Below are 13,301 nucleotides of genomic sequence, written 5' to 3' on the forward strand. Positions count from 1 at the left end.
GTGAGAGATCAGATTTCCAATCCAGGGCCGTGCTTGTTTTTGTTTCTTTTTTGGTCAGTCAATAAGGGGAAGTGTGTGTGTCTGCCTGTGCTTGCATATGTTCATCCCTCTGTATTCGTAATCCCTACTACCTATGAAATGTGTTTATGTGCTGGGAGTATCCGCGACAGGCTGATGCTGAGATAGAACATCTACCACTCTTCATCTTGCATCAGAATGTCTGTTCTTGCTGTATAAAGAAAGTTAAATAAATCCTGCACACTGCCCTTCCTGATCTATACCAGAGGGTCATTTCATGCCACAACAGGACTTTCTTCCAAAAGACAGCAATCAGGATAAGGCAGTTGGTCTCAACACAGTCATTGTTAAAATCAGTGTGGCTAAGGTATTTCTTCTGTCCATCCATGCTCTTTCCAATTTGAACCATTTTATTAATTGTAGTGCACAATAAGCCAAAACATTTTCATGGCCATAACACATTTTGTTACATAGCCGATTCTTCTTTTTCCAATGATGAGGAGTCAAAGAAGACATCTAAAAGGACAAGAACTAACGGCGGACTCCAAATGCCGCACCTCTTTGTTGTGTTCCCATATAGTATGAATAATAATGTGATTATATCGGGTGTGCACCAAAATGCTCCTGCATCCGCCGTTAAAGGACACAGACTGCCAAGCAGATAGACAAAATTCGAAAATGATTGGAGCAGTGCACTACCAAATGTTCAATTGAAGTCCCACCAAGTGGTCAATTTTCTTTCCATAGAATTAGTCTTTATTGTAGTTATCCAACCAAAAAATGAAGAACGTCTCAGCCAACACGTTTCGTTCAAAGAATTGAACTTCGTCAGGGCATACTTGAGAGTGAATCTTAATCCCACAGTAAGTCCACTATATGTGACCATACACCCGGTGGCGGTTTGAGGAAGGAGCGCGGACGGTCGCAGGCTCGAATTTATGGCTGTGCCCTTATCAAGGAGGCATTCACGTTTACACCAGACATGCCATATATTATGAAATTACATGGAAATACCACGTCAACGTTATAGGCTCCTTTTAGAGACGGACTACCTACGATACAGATAGTGGACTTACTGTGGGATTAAGATTCACTCTCAAGTATGCCCTGACGAAGTTCAATTCTTTGAACGAAACGCGTTGGCTGAGACGTTCTTCATTTTTTGGTTGGATAACTACAATAAAGACTATTTCTATGGAAAGAAAATGGACCACTTGGTGTGACTTCAATTGAACATTTGGTAGTGCACTGCTCCAATCATTTTCGAGTCAAAGAAGACAGTCTGAGATTTATAAGAGTCTGGCTTTCCAAAGTCCATAACATTCTAAGAGCACACGGTTGCTGTAGAAGACAAGATACCCATACCATCCCTGGATCCCAGTCACCCTGGATCCACAGTACTGGAGGTTGTGAATAGTGTCTCCAACTCACTGAGCCTTCACGTAAACTAATCTAATTCATGAATGCGATTCTCAGATCTCGTTCATATGAGCTCACCTAGTTCACCTTGTCTGTCTTCTAACAGATAACCTATTCCCTCCTTTCCTGCATCATTAGGACTGTTACATTGACTTATCGCAGGAAGATGCCTACTGTGTGGATGGATAAAGCTACAACTAGGCTCCCTCTGCAACATTTTGTAACTGTCTCTGCCTTGGCCAGAACATTGTGCTTGAGCATATTTGAGCAGGCAGTGTTTCTCCAACTTTACTAGGATATTTTCTTTCCTCTGCTCCTTCCTACTCTGCAGGCTGCATGCTGTTATTTTACATAAATATGTGTAATGTAAGGGTTTATTTCTTCTTTATATTGCAGGTTATTTTGCAGTTATCACTCAAAATCTTAGACCCGAGATGTGGTTCTATGGGAATAATAGTGCCTGTGGTTGTTAAGAACAGCATTCGTCCATGCTTTCTAAAATGTTCAAGGGTTCTTAAATTGCCACTTATTATTTAGCTGGTTGACTTCTATAAAGAGCTCTATAGTTTTAGATAACTTATGCATTGAAGTAAGAGTTGGTTCTGTGCTTGCATTGCTAGGAACAGTGATTTCTTTTTTTATAGTGATATTATTTACTCATAGTGCTTAATGCTCATGGAGTTCTGATAAGTTAGGTTAGTTACATTCTTATTATCTAGTGAAGAAATTCATAAGTAGTGTAAAGGGCCTTGTTCTCTAAAGCCTACATTATTTCTTCTGACTATTCTTCTTTTTCATCAGAACTGTGTGATTTTCCAGAGCTAGATGATAAGACTGAAAATCGCTCTTCATTTTAAATTCAGAACTAAGCGCAAAATCAAACTTGAAGTAAGAGGCAAAAAGGTGGCTTTGGTCCTTCATTTCTCACAGAATAATTCTGCACTCCAGCTACCACTACAGTAACTATCTTTTCTTGTATTTCATGTAGGCTGTTCTATGAGCCAGTCACGACGCCTTGCGGACACACCTTTTGCCTCAAATGCCTTGAGCGCTGCCTTGACCACAACCCACACTGTCCACTGTGCAAAGAAATCCTTTCTGAGGTGAGATGTTAAAAGTGTCTTTAGGACACAGAGCAATTGTACTTTATTTTGAGCTTGTTATTTTCAGATATGTGTACAGAGTGTGTGCTTGCCATCACGTGTTCTTTGTAATGTGGTAAGAAACTGTGTTTTGGTGTTCTGGACGTTTGTAGTACTTGTTAGTCACCCAAGGGTGCAAATATTTTCCTGCAATTACTGCATCAAAGAACATTGAGTCTCAAGCGAGTGCTTCATACACCCTGCTACCACCTGCTATGTGAAAGGGCGATGAGAGTTTGGGTCAGACTGTCCTAGTGGATTATGCTTCCGAGGAAAACACAAGCAGTACATAATATATTGTGCACAATATCACCAAGCTCATGCTGAAGGAACCATATGCTCTATAAAGTTCAGTTTTACTGTGTAAAGTCTGTCACTCTGTGACACACCCTAAGCAGATAATGAAGCCAGCAAAATGTGCAAATGATAATGAAGTGGTACACACTATCTTCAAAAGCAAGTTTAAGAAAAGCCTATATTTATTTGGCGATTGAATATACAGCAAGGGTTAAAAACCTGTATATGAATGTATTTGGTCATGTGTTGGTGATAGCAGAGGTAAGGCAATCCGTTGAATTACATTGCATATTTTTATGGGCACAAAAAATGGACTAATGGAGAAATAGTATGAGGTAACTTAACCACTTAGGCTGGTACACTGCAGCTCTTATTGAGATCAGTCCTTGAAACTGTAAGCCAACTCTTTGGACACTTTTGTTTTCAGTTTATTCTGACATAAATATAATATTTCAGTCAGAAACATTGTATGTAGCAATTGTGACAGTAGATGAAAAATGTTTGGATTATATAGTGATTAATTTTGGTAAATTGCGCCAATATCTGAGTATGTTTGCAAGGACAGCATGTAGAACACGGTATCAAAAACTACGTCTAGCTAAGGATGTTTCTAGATTTTAGATGGTCTGCGGTATTATCATACTCAACAATTATATACAGTCAAATTAAGTTATGCCCTTTTTGGCTAAAGAATTATAAAATAAGAGATTACCAGTAAGTCAAAATGCAATTTATACCTACAAGCCCATATCCCGACTGGGTGTATATATGACTTGTACAGAAATATTGCAGCAATCAGGAACAAGGATGATGCAGAAAGACATTTTAACAGAAAATATCTGTTGGGTAGGGAATGTCCCCTTCCTGGCCAACTGTGACCCTCTTATCTGAGTGTTCAATTGCATGTGAAACTGGTATCCTGATTTTTTGTTTGACCCTTGCGTCACACTCATCTAGAGTGTGCTCAGGGGCCAGGCCTGTCCTTGGAAATTAGAGATCTAGAACCTGTTTGACGTGGATATACCTCCAAAGTGTGCCAACTGTGTAGGACTGCTGTCCATGCCCTGTGTAAGTCACTAAAGTGATGGGGAATTGTATTGAGTTTTTGCGAATCTTTAGTATTACCAGTTCTTTTTCGCTGTATTTGGAGAGAGCATCGTCTGTGGACTCCTCTCGTGTAAAGGTTGGCTTTGAATGTAAACCCCAGACCTTGTGCTGACTTTCCCTGTGCATGTTGAGGTAGTGTATGTCTAATAGGTGTGCGCCACGTGAGGTAGCAAGACTTTGTGTGTGGTGATAGCCTGATTTGTAAGACCAATTGAATCGGTTTCAGGTGGCCCCTCGTTTAGCATGGCTGATGTCCACAGCTTCCATGGGCAGTGGAAGTGTAAATTCTGTGTTCCTCTTGCTGGAGGGGGGCGAGCCAGACACAGAAGAGGGGAGGGTGGAGACCGGGCTGCCTTTTCAGTGAGGACCTTATTAACTAAGGCTAAGTGCTGCTGAATAATTTTTCCTGTGTACTGCCATTTGGTTAATGATAGGGGTGGGCACTGCAGGTTTGTTTGTTCAAGGTGAGGGTGTTTCTATGCTGGGGTTACCCATTTGTCTGTCCCTTATTACTGCTTCTGGAAGGCAGATAATAACCAGGTGCAGATATGTCACACTTCATTGTGCTTTTATTTTTGGGTCCTCTGCTTGGATCCAGCACAAGTGCTACCTGCTGTAAATGCACAAATAAACTGTCTGAGCAACGGGCAGAAAATGAAGCTAAGAGTACCAAACCAAACTGGTTCTAAAGCCTTAAACGATGAATCCAAATCCCCTTTCTGGAAAATTAGTATAAAAATGGGACACAAACCTCCCCACTTTGTTTGAGTTCCTAGTTCTTCTTGACCGAGGGAGGAAGTGCGCATCAGAATATGCGAAGGATTGCTGTGTGGACAAGACTCATGTCTGCATGACAGCCAGGCTCCCAGAGGTTGGGGGGGCTTCACCTGATGTCTGCAACTTGCTGATGAAGTTGAGGGTCTGCCTAAATGTCTAGAAGCCTGCCTGCTTGGAGAGGAGAGGTCCTGGCTGTGTAGCAGGATAGACTGTTCAGAAGGAGAACACCAGCAGGTTTCTGGCACATGGAACACCCAGAAGTAGCAGACTCCCTGCACTGAGTAAAGCCTAAGCTGAACCACATTTTGAGGGTTCTCCTGTTGCAGGTTTCAGCTACTTAAAAAGTTAAGCACTATATTGTCATTGGGCTGCTTAGCATTTTTATGCTGACCCTGATGTCTGGTGCTGGCACTAGAGATGAGGAGCCACTGCATTGGCTTGGAAGCTGCAACTTTAGCCTGCCATCCGTTTGGAGGTTGCAACTACTGAAGGTGATGCCTACCTTCATCGACCCAGGGGCTGCAACTACCAAGGATGACCATCTGTCTGATTAGCCTCAGAGGCTGCCTTTGCCAAAGATGAACGACTGCTGACGTGACAACCATGTGCATTGTCTGCAGTGCCCCATAATGGATGCTGAAGCCCAAGGAGGTGAAATTGTGGACAATACTGGATCGCATCTCTGATCATCACACTGTCTAAGCAAGTAACATGGTACTATGCAAATGCCTTTGGCTTGTGACAGTGCCGTTACCAATATGAACTTGTTTATAACCAGACCTACAGCATGCATGTATTTCTCTCTCACAGACTTCACCGAGGGTGCCACACATTGACCCATTTGATTTCCAGCCTCTGCCAGAGCAATCCTTCGGATTCCACAATTGAATATTCATTACGCAGCTCCAGCTAATAATAGATAATCTCTTCATTCTGTTATTTAAATTACCTTTAAACATATAAATTAGATAAAAGCTCATGAAGCATACAAATCAATTCACAAATAGATGAGGTACATTAAACACAGTCACTAAAACATAAATAATAAGAAAAGTACAATTGCTCCATGTACAGTTAAAAAGTTGATCCAATATACAGAAATGTATTGCAATCATTGAAATACAGACGATTAAGACCAAGCCCCTCGAATCATAACAATACTACTTTAAAAGTGGCCCATCTTTACACAGGTAAGTATTTCTCACAACATAGAGAGGAACACCATTGCTGGTCTTACTTGTTGGAACTGAACACAGCATGTATCATGGACTGAGCTGAAGTTGCATCACACTCACAAGGGCTTAAAAAGCCTTCTGGGCTGACTAGTGGGGGGGAAAGGAATTCAAGCTAAACCTGGATAAGAGTTGACAGTGGTAAACATTGTTAACCCGGTCAGTTATGGTTCCGTAGAACTAACCTTTTTCTTTTATCAGACAGTATGCCCGAATAGCTGGTTTACACAATTCCTGATCTTCCCTGAGAACAGCGAGATGAGATATAAAAAATTCAGTTTGACTCACAAATAGCCTTTACAATTTCCTCAGGCAGCGTGAAAAGGCTACGGCGGCCCAAAGCTGTCAATAAAGACTGGATGTAACACAGCCAGAGAATCACTATAGAGTTTGCTAAAGAAAGACTATCCCTGAAAATCAACCTATTAAGAGTTGGCTTGCTCTTATACTAAATCCAAAGCCAGTAATTCAACACTCCTAGTTATCCTTCAGCTTGCTCCAACTCTGTGTTCAAGCAGTTTCTCACCCAGTCATTTAGATGCGCTTGCATCAGTTCCTCTTGAGAATTGTGTTCTATAATTTTTTAATTCTACTTTTGACTGTCTCGGGAAAATAATAAGTTAAGTCCTGGTGATGAGCCAGTAATTTAATTTGATTTCTTTTTGCAATTCATCTTAGAAAGATATACAACTAAAGGGTTTTATTAGGCATACAACTGTCCTCTTCTACATCTGGGTGCTCTCCAGATGCAAGATATGATAAGTCTGAAGCTCATGCAAAGAAGGTCCATGCCAGCCTGTCCTGTTGCCCTTGCTCCATGCAAGACTTTTGCAGAGCAGCTTCTCTAGTGGTTGGCCTTCGCCGGCATATTTACAAGATCTTAGGAAAGGCTCTCCATCTCGCATTCCGAAGAGATGTAACCATTGTATCCAGATCAAAATTTAGTAGTTTTAAACGTTCCTGGTAATACATGCACACATCAAGTGGAGGGCCTGATTTTCCTGTGGAGCACAAATTCAATAAAAAGCAGCATGTTTGTTATAATCTTTCTTTATTATTTTTTCTATATTTCTATTTTTTAATGGCAACAATAACTTTCAGTCAGAAATACTTTAAGTAGGACTCCTCATGATGCTCAGAATTATGAGGGTTGGGTTATTAATCTGGTGTGGGGTTTTTAACCTGCTGTACAGACGTGGTAGTCAAATTATGGATTACTTGTGCCACATATATGGTTGACGAAAACAAACCATACATTTAGGACCATACATTTCACTAGCTCACATAATATAAAAACACAAAATATGCAATATCACAGCAGATCTTTTCAATTATATTTTCAGCTCTAGAAGAGGGGAGGGCCTGTCTAGCTTTGCTTCTGTGAGGTTGCACCCTGCTAGAGCGTCGACTTCGCTCTGCTCTTCCGAGCCCCAGGCATTGTCATCCACCAGGTGGTTTTTTTTTTTTTTTTTCACAAAAAGCAACCACTATTGAATTGGCGAAATACCAGATTCAGAGTAGTGGAAAGATGTTGTTCAACTATCTACTTGACAGGTGGAATATCAAAGATATTGAAGTAAAAGCCTCACTCACGTAATAGTGACATGCTTCATCATAGGCAATTACTCCACACCCAGAGAAGATGGTACTCTCTGGGCGGACTCAACCAAAGATATACTGGGAGTTCCTAGATAAATGAACCACTGGTTAGGCAGGGAACCAGATCAGATTAAAAATACCTATGAGTGTACCCTATTTTAAATTATTTATTATTGGGCACTCATGATATCAGTAAAAACTTATTGTCGGGGTTTCTTTGAACTCGATTTGTTCAATTGTACCCGCTACCGTATGCCAACATGTTTCGGCCCGTCTTGTAGCCCAATCGGGTCTTGGGGCCTTCGTCAGGGCGATATCTTTCTTTTCCTTATGCTATAAGGTCCCTGCGATTAAGCTGTACATGTGCTTACATGCAACTCATTCGTACGTGAGGCCTAATGCACTCACCTGTCCGTATGTGCCTTCCGACTTCAGTAGAATTTTTCTATTGGACATGGGACACAAAGTTAACATGTGTTTCTTTGACGACACAACAACATGAATCTATCTACAGCCCGTCTTGTGCTCGTAGTCGTTGGTTCTTAGTTGTAGTGATGGTGTACCACCTGACTATGTGCTCTCTATGTTAGGGCTTAGTGTAATACATTAATCATTCCAGTTTGCTCACCGCCACATCACATCCACATCTATACACCACACAACGTGATCATCATACTGCTTGTGATTGACTATGAGTGAAAAGGATTGTGGCTATAATGTATTTTCTAGTCATCAATCCTATAGCTCTCTATTCAGGCACCCATTCCCTTGTTGTGTTGTTTATTCATTTCTTAAATATATCACCATGCATAGTGATCATGTATATCTCTTTCATCCAGTCGATTATTCAGAACTTCCGGCGCTCACCTACTGCCCTGTGCCTACTGGCATCATGCAGATCTCGTGTGTTAGGTGCAGTCCTGTAGTCAAACACTGCATCAGAGATAAATAAAGACAACTATTAGCACGTTCAAAACCGATCTAATGATAAACATCTCGTTCTCTACAAGATTCTAGTTCACGGAACCTTATTACCGCGTTACTATCTTTTTACGGTTTAGGGAAATATATTCAGGGACGTATTTATTCTTATTTCGCTTCCGTGCCAGTATTCCTGCTTAGTTCTTCAAATCCTGTGTTGCAGGGTGAACTTTCCCCCTATTTGTATATGTGTTGTTTGCTGTCCCTTTTGTTATAGCTAGTCTTTTTTTGAAATTATTTAAACAGAACAATTTGGAACCATTGGTAAGCTCTACATGCGTCTCTGCTATCAACACAAATCATACGCGATAACAGGCGTCTGAATAACAAAGTGTACCCTCGCTGTCACTTACTTCATCAAGGACCCTGCACCGCCGTTGCACCTAGTCAACCACACCGTCTGCCGTCGGGGATGTGAGTACGGCGGTGTCGGCTTTTAACCGGAGGTGCACGAGCCTGATTGGAGGGCGGTTCTGACCCAATTCTCTAACGTCACGCAACGTAATCACAGCTGTTCACACTTTTACGAGGCTGAACTACAAGACTTGTGGGAAATGTAGTTTATTTATGTCTGGTGCGCCGTGTTCGATCCCCCTCACAGCGAAGGATTTGTTAGTTACAATTTTGAGGAGTATTTCGTTGATCCCTCGTGTAGTTATTTTAATGATAATCGCTTGAAGTGTGTAGAGTTGCTATTTCGCCATTATCTTTGCGGAAATAGCGTGTCTCACCTCACGACCAGTGTTAGTGGGTATGGTGTAGGCAGCCCCACTTGAGTTTCGTATATCTGCTAACGGCAGGTCATTCTAATCAGTGGATTTATCTAGTTGACTGCACGTTTGTTACCTAATTCCGACTTTCATGGTGTTATCCCCTTGTGTTCCTAAATTATATATATCGAGGACTAATGTTACACCCCAATCTTTTGTTGTTATATATGTCGGAGGTTTTGTTGTCTTTCCAGGACTATGCCTCTTGTCTTTTGCTCCTGTTTACCATGTTTTAGGGATATGTATACTTTGTGGCCCAATCTAAATTAAACCTTCCCGCGGAATTTTCTTCTTATTTCCTGTTGTTGTTTTAAACGGGCAATAGATCTACTTGTGATTGCCATATTCAGAGATATGTAGGCTATGTGGCAAAGCTACGTCATAGAGCACCATGGAATTTCCTCGTTCAGTCCTGATGTTGTGCTTGACAAGCGATAGATCCACCTTTGCTCTAGTTTTAGCAATTGTTTTTCGTTGCAGCTGTCTGGTAGTCTCTCAATTACAGTCCAAGTAAAGTCATCTTCACTGTGTTTCTGCGTTTGAAAATGTCTCATCATTTTTGTGATGGTTTTACCGCACCTAAATGTACTGCGGTGCTCATTGATCCTGATCTTGACCTTACGTGTGGTCATCCCAATGTATATTTTATTGCAGATGCACGTCATTAGGTAAACCACATTGTGGCTGTTGCAATTGCTGAAGGACCTTTGTTCCCATGGTGTTTTAAGGCCCACGTCGATTGTTTTGCTCTGTGTTGTTAATTTGCATACACTACATGATCCGCACGGGTAGTGTCCGGTTACCTCTGGTAGATTCCAGAGTGTGCTCTGTTGGCCTGTTCTGCCTTGTTTCTTTTTTGGTCTGGTATGTACAACAGAGTCTTTGATGGATTTACCTCTCTTAAATGCAAATAGTGGTTTCTCTAGTTTAAGACCCCCAGAGTTCAGTGTTCTCCAATGTCGTAGAACTATGTTCTTTACACTGTTGGAATCTGTTCCGAATGTGGTTACGCATACCAGTTTTTTGTCATCCAGTTTCCTTTTTGGTTCCAAAAGCCCTTCTCTGTTGCAGTTTTTTGCCCTTTTATATGCTTGTTTAATCAGTTTTGTAGGGTAGCACTTCGTCTGCAATTTCTGTGTTAATTTTTTGGCGTGAATTTCATAATTTGCTTTTTCCGTACAATTTCTCCTTAGTCGTAGGAATTGGCCTACTGGCAAGTTGTCTCGCAGCGCTTTCGGGTGGAAGCTATCATATCTGAGGAGGTTGTTGGCATCTGTAGGTTTGTAGAACACTTCCGTTTTTAGTGTCCCCTCCGCTGGCCAGATTTTCAAATCCAAAAATGTGATGGAATCTTTTGTTAGAGTCATTGTAAACTTCAAGAATTCATCCCTGTTGTTTAGCCATGTCAGAAATTCTTTTGCTTTTTCGGCATCTCCTTTCCAGACTATAAAGATATCATCTATGAATCTTCTCCATACTCCCAAGTTGGATTGGTACGGGTTGGAGTCACTATAGATGAAACGTGTTTCGAAGTCATGCACGTACAGGCATGCTACACTGGGGGCGCAGGTCATCCCCATTGAAGTGCCATGGGTTTGTAGAAAATACTCCCCTTCAAATTCAAAGTAATTTCTTGTTAGGGCTAATCGTACACATTGAACCACAAATTTTATAGGTGTTATTGATGACCAGTTTTCCAGACCCAGCAGATTTTCTATCACCCTAAGTGAGGCCTCTTGTGGAATACTGGTATACAATGCTTCCACGTCTAATGTCATTAGGTAGTCGGTGGTAGGACTGAAGCTCAAAGTTTGAAGTTTCAATAAGATGTCTTGTGTGTCTTTAAGGTACGAGGGCATTCTCTGCACCATTGGTCGCAAGAAATGGTCGGCAAATCTTGACAGTGGTTCGAGAGCCGAACCAATGCCTGACACAATCGGTCTGCCTGGTGGTGGATGTACGTTTTTGTGCACTTTCGGGAGGATGTAAAAGTATGGAGTTTTTGGGTCAAGTTCTTGTAAAAAAATTTCTTCTGCCTTGGTAATCCACCCCTCTTGTGCTGCTTCCGAGACCATCTCTTGTATTTCTCGTTTCAGACTCATAGTTGGATCTCTCTGTAATCGTGCATAATTCCGTTGATCATTGAGTAGTCTCATACACTCATTTCTGTACATCTCAATGGGTAGTATCACCGTTGCTCCTCCTTTATCTGCTGGTTTAATTATGACATCCTGCATCTTGTCAAATTCTGCCAGTGTCTGCCGTTCAATCAATGTGAAGTTGTTGAATCTTTGGTTGGTATTATCCTTCAATTCATCGATATCCAATGTTACTGCCTTCTCAAAGGCTAGTAATGCCGGTGGCATAGTGTGGTTCGGGGGGATGAATTTCGATTTTTTTCGTAGGCCTGTATTTTTATCTGTCAATTCACTCAGTTCCTCTGGTCCCTCTGTTTCTGCAAAGAACACCGACAGACGGAGTCTGCGAAAAAATTCGGCAAGTTCAATTCTTAGATCAAAGAAATTTGACCGATTCGTCGGGACAAAGCCTAGTCCTTTTTTTAGGACATTTTCTTGTTGTTGGGAGAGGATTCTCTTGCTCAGGTTCAGTATTCCCGTGCGTTCTTGCTCGTGCTGGGTCCCTGGTCCTGTGCTGTCAGGTCTTCTCTGTTGGTATCCCATTGAACCCGTTGCCCTCTCCGGTTGCCTCCTCCTCGTCTTCGGCCTCGCCCTAAAAAAGGTTGTTGATAGGGTTGCCACTGGTATCCAAACTGTGGTGGTTGGAAGGGCGCTTGCATGAAGGGGTTCCATCCAAAGGGTGGTTGTTGTTGTATTCCTCCTTGCATGTATGGGCCTCTATTTCTTCTTGGGTTGTTGCCTCTGCGTCTATTGGTGCTTTTTCGGCCTTCAGATGATATATCGCTGGAATAGTTGCCAGAGCCTGTGCTTCCTGTGTCTGAGAAGTCTGAGTTGTCTTTATCTGTTGGGGTATAATCCTCTCTCGAGTATGGAAAAACACTCTCAAATTTAAATTTTTTCAGGTCTTTCTGAAATTTTGTAATTTTTGCTTGGGTAAGATATTCTTTGTACTCATTAATTATTTTATTGTTTTCGTCCAGTTTCTTTTTGAATTGTGCAATTGTGATTTGAGTTTTCAAACCATTTTCCAGTGTTTTTATTTCAATAAGGAGGGCATCTGAGAGTCTTTTAGCAGTCTTAATAATTAAGACCAGCCAGTCTCTGCTGCATTTCCATGCGATCAAGGACCAGCTGCGTCTAAATTCGGGGTCATTCAGGAAAATTCGTGGGGAGTTTGCCACAATCAAACCGTTGGGTGCTATATTACCCCTCAAGTATTCAGTCATGATGGCTCCGTGAAGTAAAGTTTTGAGTTGGGTCCTTTTCAATTCTGTTAGAGAGTCCCAATCGCCATTGTTTTGGTTGACGTGTGTGAGAGTAGTGTCGGAGATCAGTGGTGGCATTGCTAAAATGGATGATATTTCATCTTCGTCATATGCTAATCCCTCGGCCATCTTGGCGGGATGATTGCAAGTCTGTGGGGTCAAAATACCCCAGACTTGTCGGATGACCTGATCCAAACTATGTCAGGTGTGCCACACCTCTTCTAGGGAGGTGTTTTTTAGAAACCTCTCAGGGCTATGGAGGCCCCTCTGAGCTCTTTTATCACAAACAGAGAGGGAGAGAATAAACAACGTGGTTGCGTTCTCCCTGAGTAACTTTTTTTCACAAAAAGCAACCACTATTGAATTGGCGAAATACCAGATTCAGAGTAGTGGAAAGATGTTGTTCAACTATCTACTTGACAGGTGGAATATCAAAGATATTGAAGTAAAAGCCTCACTCACGTAATAGTGACATGCTTCATCATAGGCAATTACTCCACACCCAGAGAAGATGGTACTCTCTGGGCGGACTCAACCAAAGATATACTGGGAGTTC

General features: G+C 41.7%; 1 protein-coding gene across 1 annotated transcript in view; it reads left to right on the forward strand.

Moving 5' to 3' along the window:
• The window catches only part of LONRF2 (LON peptidase N-terminal domain and ring finger 2), a 264,732-nt gene that overhangs the window by 161,789 nt on the left and 89,642 nt on the right, over positions 1 to 13,301 (forward strand). Inside the window, exon 7 of the mRNA XM_085622770.1 lies at positions 2,426 to 2,540. Coding sequence (XP_085478896.1) covers positions 2,426 to 2,540 — 115 coding nt within the window. The remainder of the gene's footprint in view (positions 1 to 2,425; positions 2,541 to 13,301) is intronic.

The sequence above is a fragment of the Triturus cristatus genome, chromosome 8, assembly GCF_964204655.1.
Source record: "Triturus cristatus chromosome 8, aTriCri1.1, whole genome shotgun sequence".
Lineage (NCBI taxonomy): Eukaryota > Metazoa > Chordata > Amphibia > Caudata > Salamandridae > Triturus > Triturus cristatus.